Source organism: Muntiacus reevesi, chromosome 3 (genome assembly GCF_963930625.1).
Source record: "Muntiacus reevesi chromosome 3, mMunRee1.1, whole genome shotgun sequence".
In the NCBI taxonomy this organism is placed as follows: Eukaryota; Metazoa; Chordata; class Mammalia; order Artiodactyla; family Cervidae; genus Muntiacus; species Muntiacus reevesi.
Genome location: NC_089251.1, coordinates 137,687,912 through 137,710,073, shown reverse-complemented (window position 1 = coordinate 137,710,073; position 22,162 = coordinate 137,687,912). Strand labels below are relative to the sequence as shown.

The 22,162-nt window shown below is 36.8% G+C and overlaps 1 protein-coding gene across 1 annotated transcript in view; it reads left to right on the top strand.

Moving 5' to 3' along the window:
- Positions 1 to 22,162, top strand: part of CPS1 (carbamoyl-phosphate synthase 1) — a 139,056-nt gene that overhangs the window by 70,503 nt on the left and 46,391 nt on the right. The window contains exons 22-23 of the mRNA XM_065930654.1: positions 20,526 to 20,667; positions 22,016 to 22,081. Of these exons, the coding sequence (XP_065786726.1) occupies positions 20,526 to 20,667; positions 22,016 to 22,081 (208 nt within the window). The remainder of the gene's footprint in view (positions 1 to 20,525; positions 20,668 to 22,015; positions 22,082 to 22,162) is intronic.

The following is a 22,162-nucleotide window of genomic DNA, read 5'->3' as shown; positions in this document are numbered from 1 at the left end:
TAGTTTTGTTTTGGAGCTTAAATAATATAAACACAAAGGATCCCTTGCACAAGATGAGTGTCCAGGAAAGTTTTCTCTATGCCCCCTGAAAATGAAAATGTTGCTTGTTATACTGAAGAGTATTTTGTGATTTTAGATATATGCTCATTTTCAGTCATAATTTGCATTTGTATATATATTTTATAATATATTTCTTAATTTTCTTTATGATGCATATTGTCACTTATTTTAATACCAGATGTATTTTTATAAGGAAGCAATGATAGCTAGTGATACAAATGCCATTCTTATCAAAAGATCAATAATACTCCATTATACTAATGAACAAATATTCCCAATCATGCTAAAATTTTTCTAAATGCAATAAACACATTCACTAGCAGAAGATGAGACTCGCACTTAGATTGATGGCAGTCTATTACTTGTATTTACATATAGTCACCTGAAATGAAACTCAGAATTTTAATTCCAAATGGATATACCCATGTATTAGGTATATATGTGGATGTCCATAGATAAGAGGAAAACAAAACACACACAAAAAACAGTGATTTTAACAAGGTTAGCACTATGGAAATAACTGATATGTTTTATGTGCCTATGACAAAGTAGAAATGACAGTTTTCTTATTTTCTTAAAGGGTGGAGGTTAATATGTAACATGAAGCTTGAAATCCTAGTCTTATTCAAAGTGATGAGCCAAGTTAGGTGTTAGAATAATGAACTCAGTATCCCAGGTCTGAGTGCTTGCTTTCATCAGAACTCAATTTGCTGTCTTCAGTGTATGAGCATAGCAGTGGCAACCCTCTGGAAACTTCCAGAGCAAATACTCATTCTTTCCAACTTTGGTGTTAATCGTTATTCAGAGAGCTTCAGCAAAAAAAAAAAAAAAAAAAAAAAGAAGTAGAAGAAAAATTCTCTTCTATACATCAGTTCACTGACTTTCTCTTTTTCATTTTAAATTGTTTATTGCTGCCCAAAGGTGTGCTAGGAAAGTTGATTGTCTTAGGCATTCCCCAAATTTACAAGCCAGTGTAGTGGCATGAATCGACCTAGAATGATGATAACATATTTCAGAGTGGATTTCTTTAGGTTTTGAAGAGTTTCTGTTAATGTGATGAGTTGTGTCATGAAGGATTCCAATGCATATTACACTTATGTACTGGGATATATATGTTTGATCTATTAACTTCACATTATTGGATCACTTTGCAAGAAGTTTAAGAAAAACTAAGCCCCTCAGAATTTTCTGTGTAATTGCAACGTTTACAAAACCTTTCTTCCAAGACCTTCACTACCAAGCTATACAGACTTTAGTACATCTGTTTTTCTCAAACTCACTCATCTTACCAACACTGACTCTTTCACATATAATGTGAAAGTGAAAGTCACTCAGTCCTGTCTGACTCTGAAACCACATGGACTATACAGTTCATGGGATTCTCCAGGTCAGAATACTGAAGTGGGTAGCCTTTCCCTTCTACAGGGGATCTTCCCAACCCAGGGATTGAACCCAGGTCTCCCGCATTCCAGGTGGATTATTTACCAGCTGAGCCACAAAGGAAGCCCAATAATATATATTGCTCCTCCCATATAGCATTTTCACTAGAAGAAAATTATGTTTATTTTGATCTATTAAAGAATACAAATATCTCACCTGAAATTCTCTCCTCCATTGGTTCATAGACAGATTCAGTTTTAGTTATGCAAATAAAACTGAATTGGAGGACAGAAGTACCAGTACTGTAAGTCAAACAGATAAATATGTCAAATGTCTTTATCATTAGATTCTCTTGATATAGCTGATTCTCTAACAAAAGCTGATTCTCTAACAAAATAATGAATTTAGAACTCTATTAATATAGAAACTTGAATTTTGATTCAAACCCATTCCAAGTGTAAGATAATGGGTTGGCCAAAAAGTTCCTATGGTTTTAAGTAAAAATTAAAGACAGTTTTCATTTTCACCAAGAACCTTATTGAACAATGTATTCACTTAACAGACAAACTTTGACCAACCCAATAGTATGTGTGTAAGTTTGTGTGTATACATTTACACATTTATGTATACATTAGGGGTTTAATATCAAATATTCTCAGCTCTGGTGTTCAAGTCTGTCATTTATTAGCATGGGATATCAAGAGCCTCAGTTTAATATTTATAAAGTTGGGATGATTACTGACCTTCTTAGGTTGTGGTAAGGATTAAATGTAATTACAACAGTGCCTGATATATAGTCAGTGAATTTAGTGATTAATATTAGGTTGGAAACACACACACATATATATATTTAGGTTTGTGAAAATGTAGAAAGGTAGATTATATAACATCTGGAGGAAACCAGACTACATGTAGTAGATACTTCCAATACAGTAACAGTATTTGATAAAGGGATGATAATCCCATATCATAGATCTAGCATCATCATAGAACTAATACATTTGATAAAGGTTTCAGCAATATTAATAATTAATAGATAAGCACAGGTACAAAATATCACTTTCACTATAAATAAGGAAGAAGGTTAACCATAGCAAAGCTTCTTTGTGACCAAGAACTATTTCAAGACACTATACTCCAAACCTTTTTATTCATAATTCCAGGTTGAACTAACAATTTTAGATTGAAAGATAATCATGGTTGTCTCTCATGATTAAAATCCCAGTGTGAACAAACAAGAAAAAAATGTGAATGTGGTAATTACCAGCTTTGAACATCTGCTTATAATTCTTTTTAATTTTTTTATTTCCTTTTTTTAATTTTTAGGTTCTTTTGGTATTTCTGACTGACATGTCTAGCTCAAGAAATTTTATTATACCCTTCTCAATTGTATAATTTTGCTCTTTTACTGGCTAAAACTAGATTGAATTAAGTTTTGAGTCCTTCCTTCAGTTATTAGCTTAAAGAAGGCAGCTAGCCACCGCTTGTGCTGAACCTTGTTAAGTCGCCAAATGGAAAGTTTCCACCATTTTTGATGACTGTTCTTTTGCATTTCATTCAAATTGGGCAGTTTTCCCAGTATGGTCCATTTTGCTGTTTTTTTCCCCCTCACAATGCTGCTATTTATGTTAGTAACATAATGCTTGACTGTTTAAAAGGACTCTGTTTTCATCCATTTTAGATGTTCAAAAGTAGAGGGCATGACCATTGTGATATGGTTTATACCATATATGAGGCTAAGATTTGAATTTATTTCTAAAATAATTATTTTTAATGCTTATTGGAGTATAGTTGATTTACTTTATTAATTGTTGATACAAGCTTAATTTATTACGAATTAATGTGCAGATTGTTTAGATTTTGTCCACGATTCATGTGTTGCTTCATGTGTTGGTTAATTGTTAATTCTGATAATATTAATATCTCTTCCCTCTTTACTGCCCACTTATTGCTGCACTCAATGTAGGAAAAAAGAAGAAAGTGTGTTTTTGAAGGACGCTAATTTTCATCTGAGCATCTCAATGTTCAGTGTGATAAACTACATCCATTGATGGGTGCTGAAAAGTCATAGGTGTGCCTATAGCTTAGGAAAACAATCTAGGGCAAGCCTGGTGAGTTCCACTTGGGCATTCAAGTGCTAAATTGAGCTCAGTAAAGTTGGCCGTTTCCCTGCAGGCACAAACTTTTGGCAGATGTAATAATTCAAGTATCACCTTAGCTGGAACACTCCCTTTGAATGTCCTCTTCTACATGTGTTAGTTTCTATTGACTTTTTATGTAACTTGCTCAGGAGGCATGGCAAAACCAGACAAGAACATTTTGTGCTTGTATTTAATTGAAGTTTTCGAGGGAGAAGTGTTACCTAAAAGTTATTAAAACTTAGGCACAACTACTATGTACAAAATAGGTAACTAATGAGAACTTATTGTTTAGCTCAGGGAATTCTACTCAGTGATCTGTGGTGACCTAAATAGGGAGGAAATCTAAAAAAGAGTGGATACATGTGTATGTATAACTGAATCACTTTGCTATGCAGCAAGAAACTAAAACAACATTGCAAAAACTATACTCTAATAAAATTTTTTTAAAAAACTTAAACATAAGACAGAGAAGAGTCAGTACTTTCAAAAGATAATTTTTACTTTCTGGTATAAAAAATAGCTATAGGCAAATATCTTTAAAGTGTATTAAATATAGAAATGAGTTAGAGAAGGAAATATATAATTCATTATGTATAACATATAACACATGTTATATTTTTATAATCCTCTATTATGATTTATGGGGCTTCCCTGGTGACTAGTGGTAAAGAATCCACCTGTCAAAGCAGGAGATGCAGGTTTGGTCGTTGCATTGGGAAGATCCCATGGAGAAGGAAATGGCAATCCACTCCAGTATTCTTGCCTGGGAAATCCCATGGACACAGGGACTTGGCAGGCTACAGTCCATAGGGCCACAAAGAATCGCACATAACTTAGTATGCATGTGCTATTATTTTTGCTTGTGATATCATTTATTGTTTTCTCCACTACAGTCTGTGGAAATTCATATATACATATGAATATATGCGAATACATATACATATATGAATACATATACAGTAGATATATGAATACACATACATATATGTATATGTGTGTATATATGTACATACACACATGCATATATGTATATACACACTAGGTATGTGGCTCTGTATTATTTTGAATGTAGAATGAGAATAGAGATGGTTGCTCACTTTGATCTGATTTGCAGAAAATAGTTTGTGTCTTCTGACTTCATTATCAACTCATACAATATATCTAAGTCTCAGTTTCACTCTAGTTTTAAAAATATATACTGTTTTATTTCACTATTAACCATGCTTCTAAGATGAATATATATTATGAATAAACTAATTGACTCTAAAGCAAAATAATTTTACTAGTTACTATATAATACTAGCCAATGATTTTAATCTTCAACACCCTAAACCATTTATCTAACAAAGAACACTAAATATTGGACCTTATATAAAAAGGTTATTTTTTTCTCTGTAAAATAGGAACACTACTATGGGAATTTCCATACCTGTGAACTAATGCAAAAAATACTTTTCCTTTTAAATTTGTTTTTATGTTCTATGTGTTCAGTTCAGTTCAGTTTAGTCACTCAATCATGCCCGACTCTTTGTGACCCCATGGAGTGCAGCACGCCAGGCCTCCCTGTCCATCACCAACACCCAGAATTTACTCAGACTCATGTCCATTGAGTCAGTGACGCCATCCAACCATCTCATCTCCTGTCGTCCCCTTCTCCTCCCGCCTTCAATCTTTCCCAGCATCAGGGTCTTTTCAAATGAATCAGTTCTTCACATCAGGTGGCCAAAGTATTGGCCATGTGTTAAGACAGGATATTTTATGCAATGTCACAGATTTGATAGGCCTCTATTAATTTCAACTAATAATGTATTTTATCAGTTATATCTTGAATAAAATTTTACATCAAACATTTAATGTCCTGAGAAACCTCATTGGATTTATTAAACAATGTTTTCACTGTTTTGACAAATAATTATGCATTTTGAAAGCATGTGAGAGAACTTGAATCTTACATGGGCAAGATTCATGTTTCATTTAAAATATTTTCAGAGTGATGTCCACATCACTCATAAAACAAATATTATTTATTTTCTGCATATGTTTGATAGTTCCAAAACCCTTAAGCTCATTTAAAATAACATATACTCATACTTTGTATGTATATATTTATGTATCTACTAATAGTTAGGACTTAACAGATTTTCCCTATGTCTATATCTGTGATCTGAGCATGATAGGATGTGTACTTGCTTGATGACATTTCTCTTTATTGGGAGATGTTATTAGACCAAATGGTATTGTTAGTTCCCTTCAGTGGGTTTGTAACCTATTTTTGAAAATTTGTTGTAATCTTCAAATTTGGATTTGAAGATTTGTACATACTTAGGTATACATAAGACAGGGTGCTTTTAATGGACCAACAAGAGGCAGAAATGCAAAGCCAGGGAAGTACGTGCATGTGTGCTAAGTCACTTCAGTCATGTTCAATTCTTTGTGACCCCACGGACTGTAGCCCACCAGGATCCTCTGTCCATGGGATTCTCCAGGCAAGAAGATTAGAGTGGGTTGCCATGCCCTTCTCCATAGGGAAGTAGAAGCCAGGTTGAAAACCAAAGCTTTAAGACCTTTGTGTATGTTCTCCAAGTCACAGTTTAAGAGTTCATATGTATGCATCCCTATCCCATAATAAATAAACAAAATTATGACTCAGAATATTTAAGCAAATTCTTCAAGATTTCAGGGGAAGTGCATATTGAATCCAGGATTTGAGTTCAGGACTCTTGGAATCCAAGGACAGTATCTTTTCTTCAATATATACCTATGTCATAGGAACCAAAGGAAAAGAGGATTATGAATAAAGAGTATAGGAAAAGATGCTTTTAACAGTATGGCATGGTTTAGGGAGAGCAGAAAGGGAGAGAATTGAGCAAGTCTATCAATATTGATGATGGGGAGGTAGGAGTAGGAGCTAGAGTATGAAGACCAAACGTGCAATGAGAAAGAGGAAGTAGGTAAATTACTGAGGAAGTGACAGATCGTGTTTGCTCTTATTTTGTTATATTTCTGTTGTATTTTGTAAAAATGAGAATCTTACTATGAGGTTATTAAGGCTGTGAAGAGAAAGTAAGGTGAATATTATCTACTTTTTTGCTCAATGTATATAATAGTTGGGGCCATACAGTTTCACTCATTGTTCTGTAATTATAACTTGCCTGCTATTCAAGTTCAGTTCAGTTCAGTTCAGTTGCTCAGTCATGTCCAACTCTTCGTGACCACATGAACTGCAGCATGCCAGGCCTTCCTGTCTATCACCAACTCCTGGAGTCCACCCAAACCCATGTCCATTGAGTTGGTGATGCCATACAACCATCTCATCCTCTGTTGTCCCCTTCTCCTCCTGCCCTCAATCTTTCCCAGCATCAGGGTCTTTACAAATGAGTCAGCCCTTCACATCGGGTGGCCAAAGTATTGGAGTTTCAGCTTCAACATCAGTCCTTCCAATGAACACCCAGGACTGACCTTCTTTAGGATGGACTGGTTGGATCTCCTTGCAGTCCAAGGGACTCTCAAGAATCTTCTCCAACACCACAGTTCAAAAATATCAATTCTTCAGTGCTCAGCTTTCTTTATAGTCCAACTCTCACATCCATACATGACTGCCAGAAAAGCCATAGCCTTGACTAGATGGACCTTTGTTGACAAAGTAATGTCTCTGCTTTTCAATATGCTGTCTAGGTTGGTCATAACTTTCCTTTCAGGAGTTCAGTTCAGTTCAGCCGCTCAGTCATGTCCGACTCCTTGTGACCCCATGAATTGCAGCATGCCAGGCCTCCCTGTCCATCACCAACTGCCGGAGTCCACTCAAACCTATCCCCATCGAGTTGGTGATGCCATCCAGCCATCTCATCCTCTGTTGTCCCCTTCTCCTCCTGCCCCCAATCTTCCCCAGCATCAGGGTCTTTTCCAAGGAGTCAGTTCTTCGCATCAGGTGGCCAAAGTACTGGAGTTTCAGCTTCAGTATCAGTCCTTCCAATGAACACCCAGGACTTATCTCCTTCAGGATGGACTGGTTGTATCTCCTTGCAGTCCAAGAGACTCTCAAGAGTCTTCTCCAACACCACAGTTCAAAAGCATCAGTTTTTTGGCGCTCAGCTTTCTTCACAGTCCAACTCTCACATCCATACATGACCACTAGAAAAACCATAGCCTTGACCAGATGGACCTTTATTGGCAAAGTAATGTGTCTGCTTTTTAATATGCTATCTAGGTTGGTCATAACTTTCCTTCCAAGGAGTAAGCATCTTTTAATTTCATGGCTGCAATCACCATCTGCAGTGATTTTGGAGCCCCCCCAAAATAAAGTCTGACACTGTTTCCACTGTCTCCCCATCTAAGGAGTAAATGTCTTTTAATTTCATAGCTGCAATAAACATCTGCAGTGATTTTGGAGCCCCCCAAAATAAAGTCTGACACTGTTTCCACTGTCTCCCCATCTAAGAAGTAAATGTCTTTTAATTTCATAGCTGCAATAACCATCTGCAGTGATTTTGGAGCCCCCCAAAATAAACTCAGCCACTGTTTCCTGCTATTAACATCCTCCAATTAAACTGTAAATTCCATTATGGTAAATTTCAAAGGCCATAACATCTTACTTTTATTGGAGATTTTTCTTAAGAGCTTTTGCTGATTTGTGTGATTGAAGACTGGAGTTCACCATTCTAAAGTATTGTGTCAATTCTAGAATAGATAAGAATGGCTTCCAAGTCTTTATTTACGATATATTTTCTTGGGAATTGATCTTGCATAGAGTAAAAACTCAATGATGTTTGTATGATAATATTCCCATTAAATAAATGAAAGTATATTCTTGGCAGAAAGTAAAAGTCAGAATTTCTCAATCATGCCACAGAAGGGAAATTGGAGTGGAAGAATATGTATTATAATTCCTGATTGCCCAAGGGACTCACAAAATTATTAATTGGCAAATGTGTAGTGCAAAATATTAGCTCTGTGTTGGGAGACACTAGAAAGCAGCATCTCTAGGTTTTCATTATTTAAGTGACTATGTATTCACTAGGAGGGTCTTCCCAGGTGGTGCTAGTGGTAAAGAACCCACTTGTTAATGCAAGTGATTTTAAGAGACATGGGTTTAATCCTTTAATCTTTGGTTGGAAAGATCCCCTGGAAGAGGTCATGGCAACCCACTCCAGTATTCATGCCTGGAGAATTCCATTGACAGAGGAGCCTAGTGGTCTATAGTTCATAGGGTTGCAAAGAGTCAGACACGACTGAAGTGACTTAACATACACACATGCACACACGTATTTACTAGGAAGGCTCTGAATAAACTGTTTTCTAATAAAAGGGGATTTATCTGATTGTTTTTTATTGTCAAAAAGAGATTATATACACTGCGAGCATTGTAATACTTAACATGGGCATTATAAACTCTATTGGGAATAAGCTACAATTAAGAAAGCTTTGATTTTAAAAATTATCTAAGTTTTCAAAATTGCAAATTTTTAGAAAAGGTTTTATAAGGAATATTCATAAATATGTAGAGTGGTAGTGAAGGCTATGATTTAATTAACCAGCAAACACAACTAAGGCAAAAGTACATAGCTATAACATTTATAATACAGGGACTTATATATCTCTTGTGACAAAGTTCTTATGACATTTCTGTTTTGATACAGTTGTAAAATAATTACTATTCTATTTTTTTAGATGGTGAAACTGAGTCACACAGAGGTGTGTGTCCTGCTTTATGTCACACCAGTCAGAGGGAAGCAATAAATAAATAAATAAATAAATAAATAAATAAAGCAGGGCTTCTGCCTTCAGTTCTAGCCACTAACTCTTTTCAAAAGCTTCTTTGTAGAGATATGACTTTTAAATCAGACAGCTGGAGATCAGTTCCTCCTTAGCTGTCAAGTTGCGAGCTGCATGTTTTCCTGCCTGAATTGTTGACCTCACTTAGAGCAGAAGCCTTGTAGGAGATGTGCCCTTCTCTAGAACTCTTGTGAGGAAAACATGGGGGCCTGGCAGGGAGGAAGCCTTGGTGAGTCATCTTAAAAGGTGTAAACAGAATTTTCAAGGGTCTGGAGAGCTAACACAAGAATTTTCTTTTTAAATTTTGCTGTATTTATAAGACAGACCTCTGTGTGTGTGTGTGTGTGTGTGTATATGCACACGTATATTTTTTTCTTTAAATAAAATGTGAATATCTTATCTCCTGTGTTAATGATGGTGTGAGTTTAAAATTCCTGAAGTACACCATGGAAATTAAACTTAGTCAAAATAGTCTGCCTGAGCAATAATTACAGATGCTAGATAATCACTCACTGGCTCCCAGGATTTTTCACCTGCTTATTCATTCCTGAAATGCCTTAAGGGGTGTAGGACCGCCGCAAGTACGCTGGGAGCTGAAGTGGGTGATGCCTACCTCGAGGAGTGAGGCAGTAGCCTTGACTTCCGACAGCGGAGTAAATGCCTGAGGGAACATTATCTCTAGGAGATCGTTTATGCTTTGCAGGGGGTACAAAGTATAGTGGGCCTTACCCCCTCAAGATCTGGATACAGGAATGCTACAGAAAGAGGGAGGAGACTTAGACAGCCCAAGGTGCTGAGGCCACGTTTAGGAGACTTGCCAATCTTGTTCTGCTAAACTCCTCTTGTTTCTTCTCTACCTCCTCTTCCTCTTTCTCCTCTCTTGTGCCCACTTCTTCCACTTTTCCTTGTCTTCTGGCCTTGGCATTTATGAAGCACTTATTGCCTAATTGGCACTGTGCTAAAACACTTGACGTGTTTACCATTTCATCTGATTAATGAGATTTTTATCTTAGTGTTGTTAGTTGGAGCCTAACTCTAGATTCAGCCAGTAATATTGGCTTGTCTCAGGCTAAAGTAGGCAATTAGGCATTATTTGTCTATGTAAATATAGTGATGGTAATGTAAAGACCATCACATGGTTATGTTGATATTACACACACTGCCTCATACTGCACCTACTATCTACCTTTAGCTGATGGTCTGGTTTAACTGACCATCCTTTGCCCTAGCTAGCTTGAAGTGGGGGCTACTGAGTTAGTTCTTGAGCCTACAGTCATAAGTATGAAATAGATGAGAATTTTTGCTATCTGGATATTATATGTTTTCTGAAAAACTCTCAGTGACAAAGATTTTCCATGTGGGTCGTAATCCTCAAATTAACATAAATCTAGTGTGACATGTTACCAGGACTTTAATCTGAGAATTTTTCCACATCCTCCTAAAAATGGCTTCAGATTTTTCCCCTTACTAGAAAAAGTTTACATTTTCTTATTCAAGAACTGGATAACATTGATCAAAAGTTATTTCTACATACAGTACACTTAGCAAGAAAAAGAAATCTAAGCAGTAGTTATCAGTAAATCATTTCAGTTCAGTCGCTCAATTGTGTCCGACTCTTTGTGACCCCATGAACTGCAGCACGTCAGGCCTCCCTGTCCATCACCAACTCTGGGAGTTTACCCAAACCCATGTCCATTGAGTTGGTGATGCCATCCAACCATCTCATCTTCTGTCATCCCCTTCTCCTCCTGCCCTCAATCTTTCCTAGCATCAGGGTCTTTTCAAATGAGTCAGTTCTTTGCATCAGGTGGCCAAAATATTGGAGTTTCAGCTTCAGCCTCAGTCCTTCCAATGAACACCCAGGACTGATCTCCTTTAGGATGGACTGATTGGATATCCTTATAGTCCCAGGGACTCTCAAGAGTATACTCCAACACCACAGTTCAAAAGCATCAATTCTTCAGTGCTCAGCTTTCTTTATAGTCCAGCTCTCACTACCATACATGACCACTGGAGAAACCATAGCCTTGACTAGACAGATCTTTGTTGACAAAGTAATGTCTCTGCTTTTCAATATGCTGTCTAGGTTGATTCATAACTTTCCTTCCAAGGAGTAAGTGTCTTTTAATTTCATGGCTGCAATCACCATCTGGAGTGATTTTGGAGTCCAGAAAAGTAAAGTCAGCCACTGTTTCAACTGTTTCCCCATCCATTTGCCATGAAGTGATGGGACTGGGTGCCATGATCTTAGTTTTCTGAATGTTGAGCTTTAAGCCAACTTTTTCACTCTCCTCTTTCACTTTCATCAAGAGGCTCTTTAGTTCTTCTTCACTTTCTGCCATAAGGGTGGTGTCATCTGTATATCTGAGGTTATTAATACTTCTCCCGGCAATCTTGATTCCAGCTTGTGCTTCTTCCAACCCAGCGTTTCTCATGATGTACTCTGCCTATAAGTTAAATAAGCAGGGTGACAATATACAGTAAATAGGCTTCTGTAATTCTGGGCTTCCCTGGTGGCTCGGTAAAGAAACCGCCTGCAATGCAGGAGACCTGGGTTCAATCTTGGGTCAGGAAGATCCCCTGAAGGAGGAAATGGCAACCCACTTCAGTATTCTTGCCTGAGAAAACCCATGGTCAGAGGAGCTTGGTAGGCTACAGTTCATGGGGTCACAAAGAATCAGACAGGACTGCGTGACTAACACACAAGATTCTAAGCAGCAGTTTCTAGAAGTCAAAGAAAGTCACATATTGAAAATTATAATACATTTGTTGCTTGGACAACATATGTGACATTTGGAAAATTCCTCTGTGAAAACATGACTTGTTTTTTTTTAAGTTTTTGTTTTTTGGTATGGATCATTTTTAAAGTCTTTGTTGAATTTGTTACATTATTGCTTCTGTTGTTTATGTTCTGGTTTTTTGACTGCAAGGCATGTGGGTGGGATCTTAACTCCCCAACCAGGGATCAAACCCTCATCCCCTGCATTGGAAGTCGAAGTCTTAACCACTGTACCTCCAGGGAAGTCTCATGCTTTAAACATAGATGATGGACAAATTTTAAAATATAGGGTTTCCAAATAAACTTGCTTGTGAAATAACAAATTTTAAAATATCAAAGAATGCTCATTCAGTGTCAGTTTTCTACTGGAGCCTTATACAATATTTCTTTTTATCTGTTAAATTCTGGATGTATAACAAACTTACATTCATATAAAAATCTAGGATTTTGCTTACTGAATACTCTCTTAATTTTTTAAGAAAAGAATACACTGAATTCATTTAAAATTATGAATAAATTTGCTAAGCAGAAATAACAAGCAGTATCCCATAGTATAAACTCCACCTTTTAGCTCAGTCTGATCAGGTGAAAACTATTTTCTTAATAAAAATATGCTCTTTTGAGTGTAGCAGAACACTTTTTTATATACTAGTAAACATGGTGGCTCTGTGGTAAAGAATCTGCTTGCGATGCAGGAGTTGCGTGTTTGATCACTGAGTTAGGAAGATCCCCTGGAGGAGGAAATGGCAACCCACTCCAGTATTCGTGCCTGGCAAATCCCATGGACAGTCCATGGAGTCGGGCTACAGTCCATGGAGTTGCAAAAGAGTCAGACACTATTGAGTGACTGAGTATGTACATTCACAGGATACAATTATGATATTATAATCGATAGTATATAAACATACGAGATTAAAAGTTAAATAACAATATTTCTGGATTGTTGGGATCACTAAAGGTTGGTTCAAAATGAACATAGGATTCAGGAGTTTAAAAATATCCTACTTAAAAATACCTACAATATCAATTTCTCATAGTACTTTTTTGTGTGTTTTGATTTGTTGTTTGTAATACCCTTTAAAGTGAAGTATAATTTTAAGTATGTCATCAGTACTTGCAATTTTATAGCATTATTATGATAGTGCTGAGTGAGCCCAGATCCTGATAAATACTTTTCATAATCACATGGTTTCATATGAACATGGGATCTAATTGTTTGTCCTGGACATGAGAGATAAAAGATTAAGGTTTTCTTTAAATCCTCTGAGGACCTCATTGCTATACAGAAATGAAGCATGGTGCTCTCAAAAATTAAGAGAACATGGTGCTACTTACCCAATTTCCTGGGTTTTATAATTTTCTTTCCTAAATGCTACTGCTGCTTTTGAAAAATGTCTTTCTCATTTCTCTCAAGGAAAGAGGTAACAACCTGTCTCCTTGAAAGAAAGGATGAGAAGACAAATAACTTCTCCACTTGATTACATTATTGAGATTGTGGCATGGGCTTGAACCCGTGAAATGCCAAAAATAATCAATGAAGCCCTCCAGAACTCAGAAGAGAAGCTGGTGAGGCGTCTTGCAACAGAGAACATACATCTTACTCAGTTCTCTTCCCTTATGAAATTTGCTGTCATTACTGAACATCAAGCCTAGCTTTTCTTAGCTTCTGCCTTTGGGGGGATTTTTTAAGAGAAGATAATAATACCATTGCAAGCCCATCCCATAATTGTAGGCCAGGTGGAGCACTCATTTTCACATTAGGGCCTTGTGCAATCTGGAGGGAAATTTGTTTAGTATTACTTAGGAGCTGGTGGATCAGATAAAAGCCAGTCAAGTGCAAGAGAGGACTGTGTGAAGCACGTGGGTTCCCCTGGTAATTGCAATGCTGCAGGCGTAACTCAGGTCGGGTAATAGATTTCCCCAGCTCCTCTGTGCCAGGTGAAATTTCCTCATTAAGGGGAATTTATTCCATTTCCTTTTATCATTTATTATTGAAGACTAAGTGTGAGTGGAGGAAACCTCAGAGATGACAGGCTAGAATTTTAAACAACAAGATCTATACCGGAAGTAGAAGAGAAAGAGGAGGGAGGCTTGTTTTGTTTATAAAAGGAGAGAGGACAGGAGAGAACGCTTCTCCCTGTAGAAGCTGAGCCATCCTGTCTCTCCGTTAAAAGATGATGGCAGAGTGTATAAAAGTATGATCGTCTTATTTTTAAGACTTTTTCCCCCTCTAAAATTTCAGACTGTCATTTTGTGCTGCTCGGGAGAGAAAAACTGAAGGTTATGAAAAGGCCAGCCTCAGAGCTGTTTGGTGTTTCTCCGTTCTATTGTTTAGATTCTATTAAGCGATATTGAAAGTATAACCTTTAAAGAGTTTGCCCTTGAACTCTGAAAGCAAGGAAAGCTGTTAGGAGAAAGAAAAGCTGTATACATAGCGTATTTTAGAGGATCCTGTTCTGAAATATGGATTTAATGTGTTCATATTCATAAGAGTAAAGATAAACATAGACATACTAGCACACACAAGTACATATCAAATAACAGAAGAGTAATTTATTTATTGTACAGATTTTAAAACTGTGCTTTAGTGTAATATGCTCCATTTTGCTGAGCACATTTCTCACTTGGTATAATGCTTTTTCAATTCACAACATAATATAAATGGAACACTTCCTATTGAGGATTCGAAAAACAGATTTAAATAAATTCAAATTTTGCCTTTCTTTTAGTAATTATTCTGTTTTTAAGTTTGTTCGAAATTGAGATTTTCCTTTGAAAAAAATAGAAATATGATAGCCCTGTCCCCAAAATAATTTTTACCTAGCTTGATTTTAAAAAGCAAATCTCACTCTGATGCAAGTTCTTTGTAGCAGACAAAATGGGGGGCAGCCCAATATAGGTTGATAAAGATGAGGAGCATATATCTAAATCTCCACATTGTTAAATGAGCTTTATGTTCACTTAAGATTATTCATCTTGTATCTGATTCTGAAGAGATTTAACCTTATCTAAATCACTGGCCCAAAGCTAATGAATCATGTCTTCAAACTGTCTCTTCTTTTATGTTATTATAATGGAACTCAAAATAAAATTTTGTATCAGAACAAGTAGGAAATGAAGTGAATTTTCTATTGTGTGTAATGACATGCCAGCCAATCTTATGTGATGCAGAAGCAGTGGAGAGAGTGAATGAGGGAAATTTGGAGAGCAGCCACACATGTCGTCCTCTGGGTTAGGGACACCTCACAGAATAAGGACTGCGGTCGATACAGGAAGAAGTCTAACCTGTCTGTATCTTTGTGACTACCATGTTGGGTCAGAATCCTCATCTCTTTTTTCAGTGAGGAGGATTGCAATGTACTTTGCACTATTTCACGAACATGTCTAAAGAGTCGAAATTATTAACCAGTGAGGCCATGATTTCATTCATGGCCTATAGAAGACATATCATTTTGAACTCCATAGGACTGTATCTACCCCAAATTTTCACTCAAGTTGAAATAGATGAACATGAATATATTCATATGTCATTCCAAATTAGTACACCCTAATTTTTAAGATATGTAAAAATATCATGCTATTGATCTAGTTATTTGAATAGCGAAAGTTAAAGCAATTTTTGGCTCACCAAGAAAATATTCTGAAAATCAGCTTGTGAGCTTAAAGCATGCACTCTGCAGGTCTAGCTTGAAGCATCTGTTTTAAAACTCTCACCAGGTATGATCTGAGGGGGTACCTATGGAGAGATAGTTTTCACCCCTATTCTGAAACTCTGTCATTCATTATTCATTATTTTGTGTTACTGTTGCTTTTCTTAGCATCCCCCTTAAATAATGAAAGCTCTCTGTGGTGGGGATGCTATGGGAGCAGTAATGATTGAGTTTGTTTTAGCTATTTTTTGCCACAAAGCTGAACACAAAATTAATTCAGTTTAATTTTGTAAGCAGAGGGCCAATTTTATCAATCAACCTTTTCTTTTCTTTTTTAAAATTTGTTTGTTGGTAAAAGTTCAGTTTTATTTGGTGGGTGTGGGAGGAATACTGTGTATTTGCTGGAGATGTCTTTATATGCTCTCTTGGACTCTGGTGGGAAAAAATAAGAGGAATTATGGCGTATTTCAGCAATAGAAAAGATTGCATAGCTGAATGTGGACAAAACAAATGCAAATTTCTGCATTCCTAATAGAAATTTGAGGAATCTAAATGGTTTCTTTTTTTGTTTGTTTAATACCATTATTTATAATTTTTATTTAAATTATTATCACAGTCTTTGAAGAATTGACTGATCTTCTGTATTATAAGAAAAATAAATCATTTGAAGCAAAAAAGTAAAAAACTCACCAATAGGGCTAAAGAAAAATATGTTACTTCTGCTTATTTTTGGACTTGAAGAACTTTCATTTCTGCTAGTCCGTAGTAATAATTATAGGTGTGATGGTTCTTTTCAAGGCTTGTTTCTTAGTGTGTCTGGACCATTGCTGTTCAAGGTTAGAATATAGTCATTTTAGTTAAAGTGATTGTTTATATAGTAACATAATATAGGTTTTGCCTCAGGTAGTTTTTTGCAATAATGAAGAAATGTCTAATTGAAGATTTATTTAATTTTTGCTTGTTTTTCCTTTTATTGCCATCCCACAATGATGGGAAACTGTTCTGGCAGGTAGCTAGAAAAAATGTATGGGTAAGAATTTACTCAGTGTTATATGTACAGTGTTTCTCCACCCAACTCAAGCTTCATACCAGTGTTTGTAATAAGACTGCAAATCACAGAGAAAATGTGCAGCCTTTCCTCACACAGGTAAACATGATTTGAAACTGTTCAGGAAAGTCATGATTAAAAAAGAACATCATCCAAAGTTTTAATTTAGAAAAATAGTTTATTTGTCAAGCATTTCCATTTTGAGCCTGAATGCACATTTGCACACAAACAAATGAGCAATTGGTGTAGGAACATAGTCTTGGCAAGGAGAGTGGAAATATACATTTCTAAAATAAGTAGAAACAACAACAAAAAATCTTTTCTCTGCTTTTGTCTGGAACTTTTTTTTGGTAGAACTAAAAGCAAATGCCATCAATTTGAGTGTTTCAAGGGCCCTCAGAAGCTCATCAGTCACCTTCACCTGTTAGGTAAAACCTTTCCAGACTTCCCCAGTGGAAAACTGAAAGTCAAAGTCACTTGGTCGTGTCCGACTCTTTGTGACCCCATGGATTATACAGTCTATGGAATTCTCCAGACCAAAATAGTGGCTTTTCCCTTCTCCAGGGGATCTTCCCAACCCGGGATTGAACCCAGGTCTCTCACATTGCAGGCGGATTCTTTACCAGCTGAGCCACAGGGGAAGCCCAAGAATACTGGAGTGGGTAGCCTATCCCTTCTCCAGTGGCTCTTCCCGGTCCAGGAATCAAACTAGGGTCTCCTGCATTGCAGGCGGATTCTTTACCAACTGGAGCTATCAGGGAAGCCTTCCCAGTGGAAGTTGGGAGCATTTCCTCTCAACCACATCATCTTGTGTGCATTTATCTCATAGCACCTCTCACTGTGCTATCAGAGAAATAGTGATTCATTTGCTCCTAATATACTTTCAGCTTCATAAATGTAGAGATTTGATGTTTTAATCTCTTTATCATTAAAATACATAGGACAGAGCTCTGATACACAGGGCACTTGTTCACCAAGTGTTAAAGAAATAATGAAGGAATGACAGTTAGTGTTGCTCCACCTTCACCATCCACAATTCCTTACTAACTCGGATTTCCAACAACAAATCCTCTGTAAATTCCTATATGCCCTGCCATGCCCATTGCTTCCTCACGTTATTGCAGACACAGTGCCCTTGCCTCGTCAACCCTTTTTTTTCTGTATAAACCTGAATTTACTTGATGGCTCTGTATTCATCCGCTCTGGTGGCTCAGAGGTTAGAGCATCTGCCCCCAATGTGGGAGAACTGGGTTCGATCCCTGAGTGGGAGAGATCCCCTGGAGAAGGAAATGGCAACCCACTCCAGTATTCTTGCCTGGAGAATCCCATGAATGGAGGAGCCTGGCTGGGCTACAATCCACGGGGTCGCGAAGAGTCAGACACGACGGAGCCACTTCACATCACTTCATTCATCCCTCCACTTCCATAGTATTTCTCAAGTACGACTACTCACATGGTTATTTCTCTTCTCTGACCTCACACTGCATTACATAGCTTATTTCTCCATAAAATGTTTGGAATCACTCTCTATTACTGCATCATCTCAAATACTGTTTTGTATCTTCTTGAGCATCTGGCAGACTTTTCTGTGATGATAAAATATCCTGTAATCTACACTGTCCAACATAGTAGCCACTTGCCTGTATGGCTATTGAGCACTTGAAATGTGAGTAGTGAAAGTGTGGCTCTTAACAATTAAAAAAATTTAAGCCAATTGATATCTAAATTTAAGTAGTCGTGTGTGGCTAGTGGCTGCCATCTTGGATGGCATAGTTCTAGGTAGCACAGTGCTTGGCACATAGTAAATGAGTAATAATACTTAATAGGCAGATTGTGTTTAGAAATTTGACAGGAAAATGTGTTGTTCTGGGAAGAATGCTTATCAAATACTTGGGAAGTTTAAGAAATCAAAATGAAATAGGAAAAAAGAAAATAAATTCACTTGGAGAAATAATAGATTTGAGAGATAGAAGAGAAAATAGGTCCCATTGAGAAAGTGAATTGACTAGGAACTGCTGTAGCTTCAGAAATCCAAACTAACACTGATACACAAAAGCTAGAGAAATAGTTATTAAATGTACCAGCTTGATTCTTTCTTCTGTGAACTCAGAATATGAATTAATTAAATTAAGAAGATTGAAGGATAGAATGAACAAAATGCAGTAGATTCAATTCAACCACATTCTATTAGCAAAATTTCGATGAAAATGTTTTATTACATCTTCTGAAAAAACTTTTATATTTTAATTTCATTGTATTGAATATCAAGCTGCTATAACTGAATTTTATTGTATCGACTACTGTTTGAAACAGCTTGGTTGCAGATATTTGGTTAGAGATACTTTTTATAGTATTTAATTCTTCTGTACCTCGACCCTTTGAAAATTACTTTGTGTTCATTTTGAATTCTACTTACAAGCATATTTCAATAGTTTCTCTTTCCTATAAAGTAAAAAAGCTCTAGAATTAGAGTTTCCTTCATTCATGTAATAAATATTTATTGAATGCTATCTGTGAGCCAGACAGTGAGCTAGGCTTTGGGAATAATCTGGTAAATGAGCCACATATATTCTTTGCCCTCCTGGAACTTGAATCTAGCAGGAAAAATGTCTGGATACTGAAGAAAAACTAAGAAATATTAAAAATATCAGGAGATAATGACGTGCTAAAGAATATGGTTCCAACTATGCCCCTGGCTCCAATAAGAGTCAGTTAAAAGTCCAGAAAGATCCATGTGGGTTAGAGCAGACTAAGAAGGCTTCGAGGATGAGCCTTGGCTTTAGCTGACCTATGGGGCATGGCTGGGATTTGGAGAGATGACAGGTGGGTGATGGGAATGTCAAAGGCATTACAGGTGAGAGACATAATGTGAATGGTGTCTACACTGTGGAAATGAGCATGGGAAAGTGAAGAGACAAATCTGGTTTGAGTGGAAAATAGCATTTAAATCACAGAACTATCTTCTCAACACAGAGAGATATGTGACACTAGTCAATAGAGATAGTTTATGAAGGGGACACCCAGCCTGCTGCCCTGTTGGAATGCCTAGGTGGAGAAATTCTCAAAGCCCATAAAGACCTGGAGCACAGGTCAGACACTGGAGAAGGGGCTGTGAATTTGGGGATTATCAACTAGTTATGTAGGATAACTTGTCATTATGAGCCAATGGCAGGGGCTAAATTTAGGAAGGGAGAGAAAGTAGCCAGATGTAAGCAGGCAACAGAGGACAGAGCCTTAGAGAATAAACAGTAAATTGTTATTGTAATAAAGTAGCGTGAGAAGTAACTTATTGCCAGAGACAATATTTTTAAAGAATGAAACATCAAAAGGGTCACATGCTGACAGACTGTGAAGATGAAAATTAAGAAAGGGCTCCTGAGTTTAGAAGGTCCTATTTTTGAAAGAACAACTTCATTAGGATAGTAGGTGCAGAAGCCACTTTTCAGGAAATAAGAAGAGAAGAGGATATATAGGGTGTGGGAGTGGGAAACCACATGTTTGAGAAAGCTGGTACTGCTAGTAGTAGACTTCATAGGGGCTAGACTACTTAGTGGGTTATTTGTGTATTTTTAAAAGTCAGCAGACCTACTTGGAAAGTTGGAAAATAAAGCGACTGGTGATTTCAAAATTGACTAGTTCACTGCTTCTTACTGTGTCTGGTCTAAACTTGAATTCTCTTTTTCATTAAATCCTAGTGAGTCCATTACAGAAGAAACCCTGAAAAAGGCAAAGGAAATTGGGTTCTCAGACAAGCAGATTTCAAAATGCCTTGGGCTGACTGAGGCCCAGACAAGAGAGCTGAGGTTAAAGAAAAACATTCATCCTTGGGTTAAACAGGTAAAGGAATAAAGGAATTTTTCTTTCTTCCTAGGATTCCATGGGTAAAATATGGGCACCAATCACAGAGCCATTTTTAATAGAAAGAAGTAGAATTTAAAAGTGAATTTACTTGTTCAACCGATGCCCGTGACGTCACTTATTTTATTCAGCACGGGATTGATTTATGATTTAAAGGGGAAAGGATGTAGGGGCACTGGGATGTAGAAGGAAGAGTGAGAACATGATTTTCTTGGCCTGAATGAAAAAAAAATTAAAATGACCTCTCCTTTACTTTTTGACCCATGTGCAAATATATCAGTAGTAAGAGAAATCCTTAGTGTAATAGAAGGACTTGAGATGCCCTAGTGTAGTGGCTGACTCTCTTGAAAAGAATAGTTATCTCTTTTGGCACTGACTTTTTACAAGGTAATACTTTATTTTAAGTGCCCTATCATTATGGTTCATTTAGTATTCATTGTGGTAGGGCTGGGCATAATGAGCTCGTCTAGTATTCATGACAATCACACTAGAACTTTCATAGGTGTACCGTTGTGATTCTTTTTGGCCTTTAGGAGAAGAGATGCTTTGGCTTAAAGTACCACCAGCTGGTTTTTGTCCTTTAAAATCATTGGCTTTTCCCTGTGTGCTCAGGGGGCATGCACATAACCTTAGGTCTGGGACTTGATGCCGAATATTTTCTACTCAGCAATTATTATCTTTCTTCCTTCTCACTTGCCTTACATTAGTTTGCCCTGTTGGCCCCGAAATCTTGCTCACTAAGCTGAGCTCCTGGCCCTTGAGAGCTGAATTGATTTACTTTCCCCAAATATGTTCATTGAGATCTAGTCCCCTTCCCAACTTGTCTATGCTTTGTGGTATTTAAGTCATCCCATTGCGCAGTGCCATAGGTAACTCCAGTCCTATGCATTAATCTGCAAGCCAAAGACATCCATATATATAGATCATTTTGTTCTGATTTTAGATTTTGCTTGTAATTGCTTAAGACAGATGGTTGGTTTAGCTTTCCTGGCAACCAGTTGACTATATGAGCATTTTCTTGTGTTCCTGAGAGCTAATACATAGTAGTCTGATACTCTGTAATGTGTATTGTCGTTCATTGCCCAAGAGATAGCTAAATCATATCACTGTCTTTTTCTCTGCTCTCACTTCTATAATTAGAAAGCAATTGGATGGTACATACATTTTTCTTGTCTTTCTATTAGATAGAAATGGGCATTAAAGGGGTAAGAATGCAGAATCAAAAAAAAAATCCACAAACCTTCTTGAAAAAAATTGTATTAAAGGGGAATAAAAATCCATGTGTATGTGTATATTTATTTTATGTATGTATTTATTTCCCTTTCAGATTGATACACTGGCTGCAGAATACCCATCAGTAACAAACTACCTCTATGTTACCTACAATGGTCAGGTAGGAACTAAAGTTCTGTAATGCAGAAAGCTCTACATTTAATAGATGGTCTATTTACTAGTATATTTAGTAAATAAAAAT